Raw genomic sequence first — 14666 nt, 5'->3', positions numbered from 1 at the left:
GTTTCATCCCATCAGAGTCGATAAAATAAGTACCTGTTGAGCACTGGGGTTGATGTAATTGGCTTACTTCCTCCCTTGAACTTGCTGGCCTTGTGCCAAAATTTGAAACCAATATATTTAAAGATGCTTAAAATAACATATATGTAAAGTAGATTTGCCTTTGATCATGGGTCTTCCAGCCATGACCTACTGCTTTTATTTTTGTTTGTTTTTAGGACTATTTCAAGGACTATATTATTCAATATGCCCTATTCATATTTAATATTCTAGAGTGAGCTGCTATTTCCAGCAGACCCAATGACTGTACAGACATGAGTTTTTGTTGTTAGCCCCAGGTTATTATTGATTGAGCAGAGTAAACAAATGGGTTAGAAGGCAAACCAATCACAACCACTTCATCTTTTATTCAGTTGCAATGTATCTAGAACTATATACATTATCAAATGTAATTTTTTTTATAAAGACTGCGAGAGGTGATTCAAAGAAGACTTGGCTGTTAGTTCTGGCAGGGGCAGCAACTGTGTAGAAACCTTTTCATTGGCAAACATAAATTATTTGGATATGTAGATATGTGACAGTAGCTTTTCAGGATCATTAGAGCTGTAGACATAATGCTTTAAAGCATTCAGTTACATCTTACATTCTGAGGTCAAATCCCGCCAAGGTCAACTTTAACTATCATCTTCCTGGAGTTTGGAGTTAACAAAATAAAGTAGGAGTTGAGAACTGGGGTTACTATAATTTACTCTTGTACTTGTTCTTGATCTTATATCTATATTTAACTTAACATTAAGGCAGTGAGCTGGCAGAATCATTAGCACACTGGACAAAATTCTTAGTGGCATTTCATCTGTCATTACGTTCTGAGTTCAAATTCCACCAAGGTCAACTTTGCCTTTCATCCTTTTGGGTTTGAAAAATAAGTACTAGTTGAGCATTGGGGTCAGTGTGACTGACTTATCTCCTGCCCCAAAATTTGTGTCCAAAATTTAACTTTAGATAATACATTAGACTTTTGCAGCCTGAGTACTAAATAAATTGAAATGCATCAGCGTTTGCTAAAATAGTCAATGATTTTAATGTCTTTTTTTTTTTTTTTACATAAAAAGATAAATTGTTGTCTAGTTCTAGGTCATAAAAAAATTATTTGCCTCCAGATGAGACTTGATTGAGCTAGACCTACAATGTTACAAATTATTTGTTCTTATGTAGATGGGTACATGTTTCAGAAATATTTGCAATTTTTTTTTAGTAAGCCATTAGAGAAAAGAAGTGAAGGCATGTGGCGTAGTGGTTAGAATGTTGGATTGGTGATTGTAATATTGCGGTTTTGATTACTGGACTGGATGATACATTGTTTTCTTGAGCAAAACACTTCATTTCACATTGCTTCAGTCCACTCAGCTGACAAAAATGAGTATTCCTGCAATGGACTGGTGTCCTGTCTAGGTGGAAAATGTATATGCCATGAAAATGGGAAACTGGCCCTTTTGAGTTGACATGACTCGAGAAAGTAACCTAACTATACTTATTAGAGAAAAGAAGAGAAAAGAAAAAGGAGTAACACGGAATAATCATCTCAGAGATGAAAAGAATCTCTATTACATAGTAGAAATCCAAACATTTGCAAATTCCCGGAACTGTAGAGTGTTGCACTTGTGTGTGTCAAAGCTTTGTGTATCTGGTAGAGTGAGATAAAAAATAATTTACTTGACAAACAATTATCTTTTTAAAGGCATCAGCTGTTGGTTGATATATTTATTACAATTTATAGCTATTAGTTACTTCTTGAATTCATTACATACTGAGAGAGAAACTATAGTTTTTCCAATGTAATTAACTTTTCTGATTTGTTAATTTCCTAATAATGTGTAATGTTTGGCTTAAACTTGAGACATAATCTCTTTCAGAAGTATTTTGTGTTTTAGAAGCAAGTTGTGGTGATGAAATTCCTGAGTATATCTGGGCTTTACTCAGCTCATCTATCCTTGGTATACTATATGAATATAAAGCTTTCATTACTGATGTTGTTCAGCTTTGGGTCAGCAAAGACTGAGTAGGCCTAAGATTAAAGACATGCCAACCATGACCATCTGTTTATATATATATATTTATATATATATATATATCATAGTTATATTGTTCAATTTGTTCTTCTTTACTTAAGGTGGTAACTTTTGATTTGAGATAGATTAAGCTACTATTTCCAGTAGGTTAAACAAATGCTTAAATACTTTTCCCTTGGTTTTGTTTTGATGTCATTATTATTATTATTATTAAAAAAAACAACAACATTTTTTTAATAGCTCTACAAAGACAGTGAATGGGCTGAAATGGTAGGAATGCTTGACAAAATGGCTGCAATATTTAATTAGGCCCTTTAAGTTCTGATTTCAAATTTCACCAAAGTCAAGTTTATGTTTCATCTTTCCAGATGTTAATAAAAAAAAGTACCAGTTAAGTACTGGACTCTATATAATTGATGGTACCCTTCCCCTCTAAATGTATAGTCTTGTTCTTATATTAGATATCAGTTTGTAATTTTGCATTACATTTCTTTGTTACAGTGTTTGTTTTTTGTTTCCTCTCTTTCACTTAGATTCAAACTTCCTGTCAAATGGTATAACAACCCAGTTTTCAAGCAGGACAGTTCCTTGCTTTAAATTCCAGTGTACTACTTACTCTGAGCCTATGAATTGCATAATTTTTCTGGTAAGTTGTCTGGATGTTATACTATGTTTCCCAAGCTATTGATGATGTTAAATGAGTTAAGTCTCTAGTGATTTATGTATACGACTGATAACTTCATACTGACAGTAATAACTGAAACAGATATTATTTCTATGATTATATCATTTTTTAAATGTCCATTATATATGTGTGTGTGTGTGTGTGTGTGTGTGTGTGTCTTTGTGTATGTGTTTCTCCTTCACCATCACTTAACAACCAGTGTTGTTTTGTTTATGTCCCTGTAACTTAAAAATTTGACAAAAGAAACTAATAAAGTACCAGGCTTAAAATAAAAAGTACTGGAGTCATTTTTTTTTTTTTTTATCAACTAAACTTTTCAAAGCAGCGCTTCTGCAAACGATAAAAGATTCTAACATAACAACACTGGTTGTAAATTTGTTTCTCATTTGTGTGTGTGTATATGTGTGTAAATATGGATATTTACATATTGTTGGAGCTGTTATTTTTACTGATGGATGTTTACCATTCAACTGTGAGTCATTCAAGTAGGAAGCATGCTGGGTTATGTGCTTTACCAAAGGTCACACTACAAAAGTTACAATCTATGATTGAGATAACAGAAGTCCTGCACCTTACACACACACACACACACATCCTCTAAAGTATTGTACTTCCTAATGTACTTTCACATTTTTTCTACCAAAATAATTAAAATAAAAGTGTTAGATAAGTTTTATTTTATTCAATGTGGAAGTCTTTCTTCTCACTGCCAAGAATAAAACTGTTTTGCTGATAAAATAATGTTTTAAGCAAGTAAAACAATAATTTTTGTTTTTATTTTCTTGAAATTCACTTTTTGTGAAAAACTAGATAAGTTAATGGTAAGTTCAAAGGCTGAGGGGTTGCATTACAAATGTTGAGATGTGTCCTTGAGCAAGTTATTTTAACTCTACTTGCCTTATCTCAATTAAAATTTGGTACCTTGTTAGTTTTACTTAATAAGAGAGCATGGATTCGATGAGAGTTGCCTTTTATGCACTGAATCTTATGGAAGCTGTGTAAAGCAGTAAGAAAGATTAAGTAGGGATTTGGAAAAGGATTGGTTTAGTGATGTGCTGAATGGATAATATCAAACAATCTGTATTAAAAGAAAATGAATGTAGTATTGCAGTAAAATCTAGTAATGGGATAGCATCAGCTAGATTGTTATACCTAAGCCTTAATAACATGAGTTTAGCCCTTTGTGTAATTAAATTTCATGATCATCCTAAGTCCAGAGTGCCACAAAAAGCATTGGTGTGGGTGCTGGTGCCATGTAAAAAGCACTGGTGCTACATAAGAAGCACTGGTGCCACGTAAAAAGCACTGGTGCTGGTGCCTTGTAAGAAGCGCTGGTGATGGTGCCATGTAAAAAGCACTAAGTACACTCAGTGGAGTGGTTGGCATTAGAAAGGGTATCCAGCTGTAGAAACCAAGCCAAAACAGACTATGGAACCTAGTGCCATCCCTGGCCTTGCCAGCTCGTGTCAAGCTGTCCAACCATGCCAGCATGGAAAACGGTCATTAAATGATAATGATGATTCCAATTCTGTTTTTTGATTAGGCATCAAAAAAATAGAACTGATATTTTCTGCTTTAGCAATACAATTTCAGTATCTCCTATAGGTATGGTTTTAATGCCCATCACTAAAATTATTTGATTCTTGCTCTGTAAAAAGATATCTGATGAAATATGTGAAAACAATTTTTTTAAAATCTGAAATATTGTCTTTTGTAAACAGTGTCACTGGAGAAGTTTTTTCAGGGATGTTGGGTAAAATTTTGAGCAGATATATCCACTTTCTACATTCAAAGGTTTACAAGAGGAAGAACCTTTCATATCTTTATCATTTTTGATTGATCAGGCAATTTGCTCTGTGATAATTATTCTGACCCTTTATTGCTCTGAATTCAAATCCCACTGAAATCAGCTTTGCCTTTCACCATTTCAAGGTTTATAAGGTACCTGCCGAGGTTTTGATTTTTCTCTTACTCCCCCTTTATTTCTGTCAGTTTCTCTTCCTTTCTTCATGGCAGAGATAAGAAATTAGCTGCATTCAGAGTTGGAGAAGGATGGACTCTGCAAGGTTGACTTTGCTTTTCATTCTTTTGGAGTTGATTAAATGAAGTATCAGTGAAGTACTGGGTTTGATATAATGAACTTACCTGCTCCCACTAAAATCAGTGACCTTGTGTCTGTAACAGAAACAAAAATTCATCAGCATCATCATTTAATGTCTGCTTTTCATGCTAACATGGGTTGTACAAATAATAGTCTATCTTTCTTTTAAAAAACTTTATATCTTCCTTCAATTATTATTATTATTATTATTATTATTATTTAAGGTAGTGAGCTGGCAGCATTGTTAGCACGCTGGGCAAAATGCTTAGCAGCATTTCATCTAACTTCATGTTCTGAGTTCAAATTCCACCAAGGTCGACTTTGCCTTTTGTCCTTTTGAGGTCGATAAATTAAGTACCAGTGAAACACTGGGGTCGATGTAATCAACTAGTCCCCTCCCCACAAATTTCAGGCCTTGTGCCTTCAGTAGAAAGGATTATTATTATTGTTGTTGTTGTTATTGTAAGGTGGCAAGCTGGCAAAATCATTAGCAGGCTGGGCAAAATGCTTAGTGGCATTTTGTTCATCTTCACGTTCTGAGTTCAAATTCTGCTGAGGTTGACTTTGCCTTTCATCCTTTCAGGGTCAATAAAATAAGTACCAGTTGAACACTGAGGTTGATGTAATCAACTTACTCCTTCTCACCAAATTTCAAGCCTTGTGCATATAGTAGAAAGGATTATTATTATTATTATTATGATGAAACAAATCAATTTTAGTACTGTAAACTATGACAATTAGTTTGCCACTCATACAAAAAAAATCTCTCTCCCCCTCTCTCTCTCTCCCCCTCTCTCTCTCTCCCCCTCTCTCTCTCTCCCCCTCTCTCTCTCTCCCCCTCTCTCTCTCTCCCCCTCTCTCTCTCCCTCCCTCCTTCTCTCTCTCTCTCTCTCTCTTTCTCTCTCTCTCTCTCTCTCTCTCTCTCTCTCTCTCTCTCTCTATGTTCTACCACTATTTAAGTAATGCAGTTGGAATATTCGCATATTGATGTATTTCATGACTATTGTCACTAGTTCATCCTAGGCCTCCTCTTCATTAATCTACCTACCTGCAGGGTTTGTCTAGTAGAGAGCTTGATAGCATAAGCAGGAGTCAGTAAGCTCACTAACATGTCTTCACTGACACCTTGACTCATCTTCTGCAAATGATGTTAGATTATAATGTGACGTTCAGAGGTTTTGATTTGATTTTATTTTTTAAAAATTTTTTGCTCTACCATTTGATGACAGTCATCCTAGTAAATGAAGGAGGCTTTTGCATGGTTGCATTCAACCTGCTAAATATAGTAGCTGAAATTTGCTCAGATCTTACCCTATCATCTTAAAAAGAAAGTAAGTGCACGTTCTCTCATCTAACTTCATGTTCTGAGTTCAAATTCCACCAATGTCGACTTTGCCTTTTGTCCTTTTGACGTCGATAAATTAAGTACCAGTGAAACACTGGGGTCGATGTAATCAACTAGTCCCCTCCCCTTTGGTTATACTACTATCATAAGTTGGGATGGTGATGAACAGAATGTCTGTGATCATTTGTGTATTTAACCAGATCTGACCTGGGGCTAAACAGTAAGTGTCAATCTTTTCTTACTACTGTTGTATACCAGCTTGCTGCCTTCAATAATAATAATAATAATTATTATTATAATCCTTTCTACCAAAGCAGTGGTTCTCAACCAGGCTCCATATAAGATTTTAGGGGGTCCACACAACAAAAAAAGTAAATTGGGGATCCACAATAGTATTTTAAAGGCCCTTGAAAAAATTTGCTTAAGATGTATGTATTGGTATGTATTGCAAGAAATAGATAGGTTTCTTTCTCAAAGATTTTACATAATTCAGCCTACACAAGTTAATGTTTGAAAAACAAAAAAGAAATTTTGAAAGTTTTTATAAAACTAGTTTTTAAATATTAAATAGTTATGGGGGTCCACCAGAATAAAATGGTAATCAAAAGTGTCTGTAGATAAAAAAAGGGTTGAGGACCCCTGTACTAAATGCACACGACCTGAAGTTTTGGGGGAGGAGACTAGTCAATTACATCAACCCCAATGTTTCACTGGTACTTAATTTATCAATCCTGAAAGGATGAAAGGCAAAGCTAACCTTGGCAGAATTTGAACTCCAAACAATAAAGATGGATGAAATGACACTGAGTATTTTATTCAGTGTGCTAACAATTCTGCCACCTCACCACCTTAATAATAATAACCATAACAACAACAACAACAACAACAACAGTTTTTTCTGTTTGCCATGATAATGTTGAATAAAGGAGTCATTTCAAGGACAGGGTATGTTAAGTTTTGTAGATTTGCAAAAGAATTGAATGAGAAAAATATGTGGTAAAGAGTATACATAATATACAAATGCATAGATATTACAGTCCTCTTGTCTTGCTATGCAGGAAGACATCCAACTAGGGCCACTCAGGTTTCTGACTGATCCAAGAACATTCTAACCATTATGTGCAGGTTCCCTCTCACAAATAGTTGTTCTATAACTTCCATCTGCATGCTTAGAATAGTTTCAGCTATTCTTGCCATTTTCACTAGTCACCCATCTTTTGACAAATTCACTGAAGGCAGGCATTTGTCTTTCCAGTTTCATCTTCCTTTCTAAGTGGAACTTGAAAATGTTGACAAAGGTTTGACTAAAGTGGAAAGTGTCAGTCCTCAGTCCTTTGACTCTTCATCCACCACACAACCTCTTTATCCATAGCCATTTGACAGAGGAAAATTGCCTGCCCTACCCTGTTAAAGAAGGGTGGCAGGGTGATCGTGATGGACTTGGTTGATAGCTGGTTCTGTCTTCCATGCAGCAACTGAATGGCTAACTTGTTCTTCCATGATGCAATAATAATAATAATATTATAAATCAGGATATATTTTATTTTATTATCTTTTTTTCTTTTGTCTCCTTAGGTATTTAAGAAGTTTCATTGAATAGTTTCAAGATGTTAGACTGGACCTACGCTGGCGTGGACTACAATATTCCTGGAAATGGGGGGCGTGACTGTTTGAAATTCCTCAGTGGATTTCAGCGTGTTGTGGAAAGTATTTTTGCAATGGTGATTTCAATAAAGTTTATAACTCGTGGATATAGGAATATCGTCATACCAAAACAATTGCCGAACTGGATTGAACGAACTTCAATAATAAAAAGACTTTTGCTCATCACACATTGTTTAGTATTTGGTATTGAACTGGGATTTAAGTTGGCTACCCAGCAAATGATCTGGGTACTAAACCCCTGTCATATTATTACTATCGTGCAGGTAAGCCATGTTTCTTTGTTCTGATATTTGTTACTATTGTTATTATTGTTGTTATAAATGCTAGCATTAAAACCATACTGAGCATGTTTATCATCATCGTCTTTGACAATTAGTATTGTCATTTTACACAGTTATCATTATTGTTAATGTCATCATAATCATAGCTAACATTACCATTTTGATCACTGTGTTGATGTGTGTGCACACACAATAAGAGGAATGGAAATTAGCAGTTCAGTCCATGCTACATATGTTTCTATAGCATGGCATTTTATTCATAATTTATGTGTAATGTCATAGAAAAATACCAACCATTTCACCAGGCATCTGACTATTATTAGAATAAAAATCTGCTGCACATAGATCCAAATCATAAAAAAAAGGAGGAAACACTTTTGTTATGTTAATAGTAGGATGAGCTGAAAAGTACAGATTGGTATATTCACACACAGAGAAAGTATGTATGTGTGTGTGTGTGTGTGTTGGAGAACACTAAAGCAGCATGATATAAATAGTCACCAAATAGTTCTCAAATAATGAAAACTTAAAATTCCAACTTCTTCATTCACAGCAGGTGGCTCCTGAGTGTAGGAAGTTGATCATAAGAATGATCTGCATTGAGTGAGTATGGAAGTAAAAGAAGCAGATAATAAAAATAGGCAAATTAGTGTATTTACATGGAATACTGATAAACAAAAGGAATGATGTAGTAGACTATATTATTTCTTTTGTTTATTTGTATTCCATGTAGATGCATGCATTACACTTGCTTTTGCTTATCTTCTGTTTTCACTTATATATCTTCAAAACTAAGACTGAGAGAATATTTGCTTTTCTGTTCTTATCCTCATCTAATGAAACTCACTCTGACTTTACCTCACAGAATTGGTAAATTTCTTCAGCTTTATCGTGTTGTTTCCTACTACTGTTATACGAAGCTAATAAATTTTTTTATGCAATAACAACCAACATGTCATTGTTGTTGTCATTGCCATGGTTATGCTCCTCCTCCTCCTCCTTGCCATATATTCATTTTTCATGCTGGCATGGGTTTGATCAGTGCTTCCCAAACTATCTGACATGGCGTACTGGCAGTTTTTTTTTCCTATGTGCTGGGGACCAGCAATATTTCTTAGTAATATTAATTTATACCGGAAACAATATATATAATGAATATAATAAAAGTTGACAATTTTTTTTATCTTATATTTATTTTGTAAACAAATAATACAGTATTACATAAGCTGATAAGTTGTTTACTGCAGTGCATAGGGCAAAATTACTGAAATTATGCTATTGTTTCTTTCTTTTCTGGAAACTCACTGCATACTGGCAGCTGACGGCTCACAGACCACTACTTTGAGTAGCACTTGGTTAGATGATTAAACAAGATCTGATGGTTTGGAAGACCAATGTTTCAATTTTGGGTTGATTTCTATCAGTGGATGCCTTTCTTTAAATCAACCACTTTATAGAATGTACTCTTTTACTCTTTTATTTGTTTCAGTCATTTGACTGTGGCCATGCTGGAGCACCACCTTTAGTCGAGCAAATCGACCCCAGGACTTATTCTTTGTAAACCTAGTACTTATTCTATTGGTCTCTTTTGCCGAACCGCTAACTTATGGGGACGTAAACACACCAGCATCAGCTGTCAAGTGATGTTGGAGGGACAAACACAGACACAAATACATATACATATATACGACGGGCTTCTTTCAGTTTCCATCTACCAAATCCACTCACAAGGCTTTAGTTGGCCTGAGGCTATAGTAGAAGACACTTGCCCAAAGTGCCACGCAGTGGGACTGAACCCAGAGCCATGTAGTTGGTAAGCAAGCTACTTACCACACAGCCACTCCTGCGCCTACTGGGTACATTTTTTCTCTTTTTAATGTGCCACCAGCAAAACTAAAGAGCCATTGGCAAAACTAAAGAGCCTTCTCAAGTCTTGCATTGTCCTTGTTCAATTCAATTTACCAACCACTTACAAAGTGTACTGGGTGCATTTTTCATGGCAGCAACATTAAAGGAGTCACCTTGTTGCTCACAAGGCAAAAAAAAAAATGTTGAAGTATGATGGAAGAAACAGATTTATTATGAAAGGATGGCAGTGGAGTGAGTAACATAGAATGATGTTAAGGGGAAAATAGTGGAGAAAAGAAAGGAAGGAGAGAGTAATGTCAAGGATAGGGTGAAAGAAAGGAAGAACAGAATGGTAAGAGTGATAGTGTGAGTTGACTAATTTAGCCCAATGATAGGGTGGTGGTCTGCTTTCCATTGTTGCATGGACTGGATAGTTGGTTCTTATTGGAGTTACATAATTTTATCGTAGAAAATGAGCATTAAGAGAGAGACTAACAGGCAGTGTAATAGTTGGGAAAGGGAAGATGTAGTGTTAATGGAATTAGAGAGAGAGTAATAAAGATGGTAGGATGGGAGTGCAAATAGAAGGTACTGTGCTACCTAACGTTGTATTTGGTTAGGTTGGGTGTATGTATGAAAGAGAAATAAGGGGACGATGGAGGTAGTGGAAAGAGAATTTTTGATATGAGTGGTATGGCACTATGAGTAGAAAAGATGATGGTAAGATGAAAGGGCATAGAAAAGGTATGATGTGATGGAGAATGATATATACAAACAATATTAAACGAAATACAATCATAAAAAACAATTTTAGAGCAAAAAATAGCTGTGATGTTTGCTGATAGGACATTTTTCTGACTTGGAGAGATATCGAACACCCGATGACTCAATGGTTTACATGTTTGTTTAGTCTGTAGGAGCTGTATTTTTTGCTTAAACCCAACTAAACACTGACAGAGCAGACCTCAATCAAAGGTGTTTTAGTTGTGTACATCGTGTTTTTTTTTTGTCATTGTCTGATCTATTAATATTTATTAACGACTGTGATTTGATGGTGATCTAGTGACTGCATAGAGGCTCCCATGTTGGTGTAACCAAGAACTGGTTAGTTTAGTGGTTCTTATTATTTTTCTGTTCTGGAATTTTTGTTTAGTCAGCATATGTAGAAGTAACCATTATGTTGGTATGGACATGTGATGAAAATGGACAGTGAGTGATAGGTTAAAAAGAGATTGGCCAGTGGTAGTGAGTGCTTATGGAAGAGAAAGACTAGAGAAGGTGTAACTAGGAGTAGTAAGGGCTCCAAACATGAGATGATGAAAGATCTATGAATGATAGTCTACTATCTCATGGACTTGTCTAGTCCACACCAGCGAAACATGTTAAAATATTGGTAGTCATAATATTTATAAAATATATAGCATTTAGTTGTTTTGTAAGACATTAACCTGTTTCTGATGGTGAAGTTCCAACTCTGGAGTTTTTAAGAGTTACTCCTTAGTTTCCATTATTCTAATCTTGCCTTGGTTGGTAGAACCTGTCAAGGGCTCTAGTGAGGAGTCAGATAGTAGAAGTCATGTAAACTAGCTGACAAATCTAAAGGTCCTGTGCCTCAAAGATAAACTTGAGAGAACAGAGTAAACTGCACATAACTGAGGCAAAAAACTTAATATAATGTAAAGATTATATTAAGGCTTGTGACTCAAAGCAAGCTTGTGAGAGAAGTGCAAACTGCAGATAAACTTGCTGAAAGCAGTGGGGGGAAACCCTTGGTGTGTCTTTCCCAAGAATAATAAAAAAAAAATCATGAATCTTCACTCATTGGCATTGAGGTCCCCAGTTGTTGGCCTCTGAATAGAGAGCAAGAGAGAGAGAGAGAGAGAGCATTTAATATTGCTTATGCATGTATATGGACAGGGTGCAATGGGTAAATTGACCCCATTTTATATTTTTAATTTTGCGCTTGTGCATTGTTTGCTTTTGATTTTGTCGACTACACAGTATCGTAGAGTCAGTTGCAATTCACTCTGCCAGAAATTTGGAAATGACATGCTGTACTGCTTGGCATTCATACCGGAACCTCCAATACGAACATTTCAGAGTGTTTGGGTGTCAATCTGAGGGCAGTGGAGAGAGTTAGATGAGTCAAATGGTGATTACAAAAGTATGGCAGCTCGGAAAAACACTCTGATCATTCTGATAAGAAAAGAACTCCTGAGTTTGTTGGTGAGATTCAGGCCATGATTGACAACAATCCCTCCAAGTCAATCAGGTCCATCATTAGGAACATGGGAGTGTCATCTAAGTTTCTTATCAGGCAGGTAATACATGAAGACATTCGGTATTCCTCATACAAGATGAGAAAAGGGCAATTTTTATCTCAAGCCATCAATGACAAGAGGAAAGACTGTGCCACAAAGCTTTTTGAACAAACTCAAGCATCCCTTCCAACCGAACATGCTTTGGTTTTTCTCAGACGAGAAAAATTTCTGCCAGGATCAGCTGGTGAACACACAGAACAACTGTTGGCTTGCTGTGTTCCCAAAACATGTATCAAGAGTGATAAAAATCAAACATCCAGTCAAAATCATGCTGTTTGGAGTGATCACTAGTGATGGCAATGTTATGCCTCCATTCATCTTCCCACATGGCCTCAGACTCAACATGGAGGCCTACATCAAGTGCCTGGAGAAGGTAGTGCTGCCCTGGGTAAAGAGAGTGGCTGCTAGAAGACCCTATGTCTGGCAACAGGATTCTGCACCATACCACACAAGCAGGAGAACCCAGTCATGGCTATCAGACAATTTCTGTAACCACATCACCCCATAACATCTGGCTACCTAACTCCCCAGACTGGAATCCCCTTGATTATTATGCATGGGCTGCAGTTGAGTGAGAGACCAATAAAACTCCTTGTAACACCAAAGATGAACTGAAGGCAAGGATTATGGCAGGATTCACCAACTTAAATAAATAGACCATCCAGAAGAGCTGTAGGAGATTGCAAAGTTGTCTGGAGGCCATGATTGAAGCCAATGGCAATTTTATTGAATAAATTTACTCTTTGGTATTTCAAGATATTTTTATGTAATTCTGGTCAATATATCTGTTAAAATGAGTTGTCAGTGTTATTTTCATTTTTGCATAATTTAAATGACAATTTATTCACTGCACGCTGTATATACATGTACACATACATAGACACATGTACTCTTAACTGTATATATATATATATATATATATATATATATATATATATATATATATATATATATATATATATACAATTGCATTGTGGAAGATGTTTGTAAGCCATTTAAGAACATACAAAAACTGTTAGTTTCACTTCAACATTTAAATTTAATTTGTCAAAATATTTTCATTGCTTTGAAACTGTGACCTGTTCACTGACAAAACTTTGTGCTGCATCTGAGGAAGTAACAGTTATTTCATGATATATTTGTGTTTATGTATGTATGAATGTATGTATGCATGTATGTATGCATGCATGTGTACATGCGTATACGTTTTTATGTATGTGAGTATTTACTATATGTGTATAGACATATCTGCATATATATATACATACATACACACACATACGCAAGTGAGTGGACAAACAAAAGAAGGGCACTCAACAAATTTATTGGGAGTTACATATTTTGATCTTTTTACATATATATATATATATATATATATATATATATATATATATATAATGAATTATTCATTGTTCACTCAAGCTCTGTTTGCTGAATTAGTTGATGAGACATTTGTAAATCAATGGATTATTGTGACATAAACTTGAACAACATATATGTTATTCTTTAAGTGTTCTTAGTCAAATATCCAGCCAAAGGTAAGTAGTTACAGATCATAGGCTTTTCCTTGTCATATCCAATAAAAGGGTACTCATGGGTCAGGAGAAGTTTGATTTTTGAGTGTTTCTTCTTCAAGGAGTTTTACTGCATGTCTGTGGCACCTCATGCAAGTGTCTTCTACTATAGCCTTGTATGTGGATTTGGTAGATGGAAACTGGAAGAAGCTCATCATATATGTGTGTGTGTTTGTGTTTGTCCCCTACCACCGCTTAACAACTGGTATTGTTGTTTGTACATCCCTGTTCAGCAAAAAAAACCAAAAAAAAACCGACAGAATAAGTACCAGGCTTAAGAAAAAAGTGCAGTGGTTGATTCATTCAACTAAAAGATTCTTCAAGATGGTACTCCAGCATGACCACAGTCTCATGACTGAAACAAGTAAAAGATATATGTATTAAGGTTTTCTTATAAGAGTTTTCCATTGCTGTCAGCTAAAACCCAAAAACAACTACCTGCCCATGTTTGACAATGTCGATATGGAGGTTGCTTCATAAATATCTCTTTTTGGATTCTGTTTCACCATATGGCTTCTTGGAAAGTATCTTCTACTATGTAGCCTCAGTCCAACCAATTCCTCATGAGTAGAATTGGTTCACGGAAACTGTATGGAAAAACTCTAACAATTCTCTGGTCAGCCTGAGGCTATAGTAGAAGACACATGCTCAAGGTGCCATGCAGTAGGACTGAATGGAGAACCATGTAACTGGGAATCAAACTTCTTACCACACACCCACACACGCATGCACACACAATGGGCTTCTTTCAATTTCCATCTATTAGTGGTTGACATTTGG

The 14666-nt window shown here is 35.6% G+C and overlaps 1 protein-coding gene across 7 annotated transcripts in view; it reads left to right on the top strand.

The window, feature by feature from the left end:
• Positions 1 to 14666, top strand: part of LOC106874915 (transmembrane protein 164) — a 74533-nt gene that overhangs the window by 22234 nt on the left and 37633 nt on the right. For 6 of the 7 annotated variants that reach the window (XM_052967633.2, XM_089352621.1, XM_089352631.1 and 3 more), the window contains 2 exons: positions 2600 to 2712; positions 7773 to 8125. In XM_052967633.2, the coding sequence (XP_052823593.1) occupies positions 7805 to 8125 (321 nt within the window). In that variant the 5' untranslated portion in view covers positions 2600 to 2712; positions 7773 to 7804. The remainder of the gene's footprint in view (positions 1 to 2599; positions 2713 to 7772; positions 8126 to 14666) is intronic. The other variant, XM_052967635.2, reaches the window with a different exon arrangement.

The sequence above is a fragment of the Octopus bimaculoides genome, chromosome 1 (assembly GCF_046866305.1).
Source record: "Octopus bimaculoides isolate indiv1 chromosome 1, ASM4686630v1, whole genome shotgun sequence".
NCBI lineage: Eukaryota > Metazoa > Mollusca > Cephalopoda > Octopoda > Octopodidae > Octopus > Octopus bimaculoides.
Note: the sequence above shows the minus strand (reverse complement) of the source record. Positions and strands in the feature narration are given on the sequence as shown.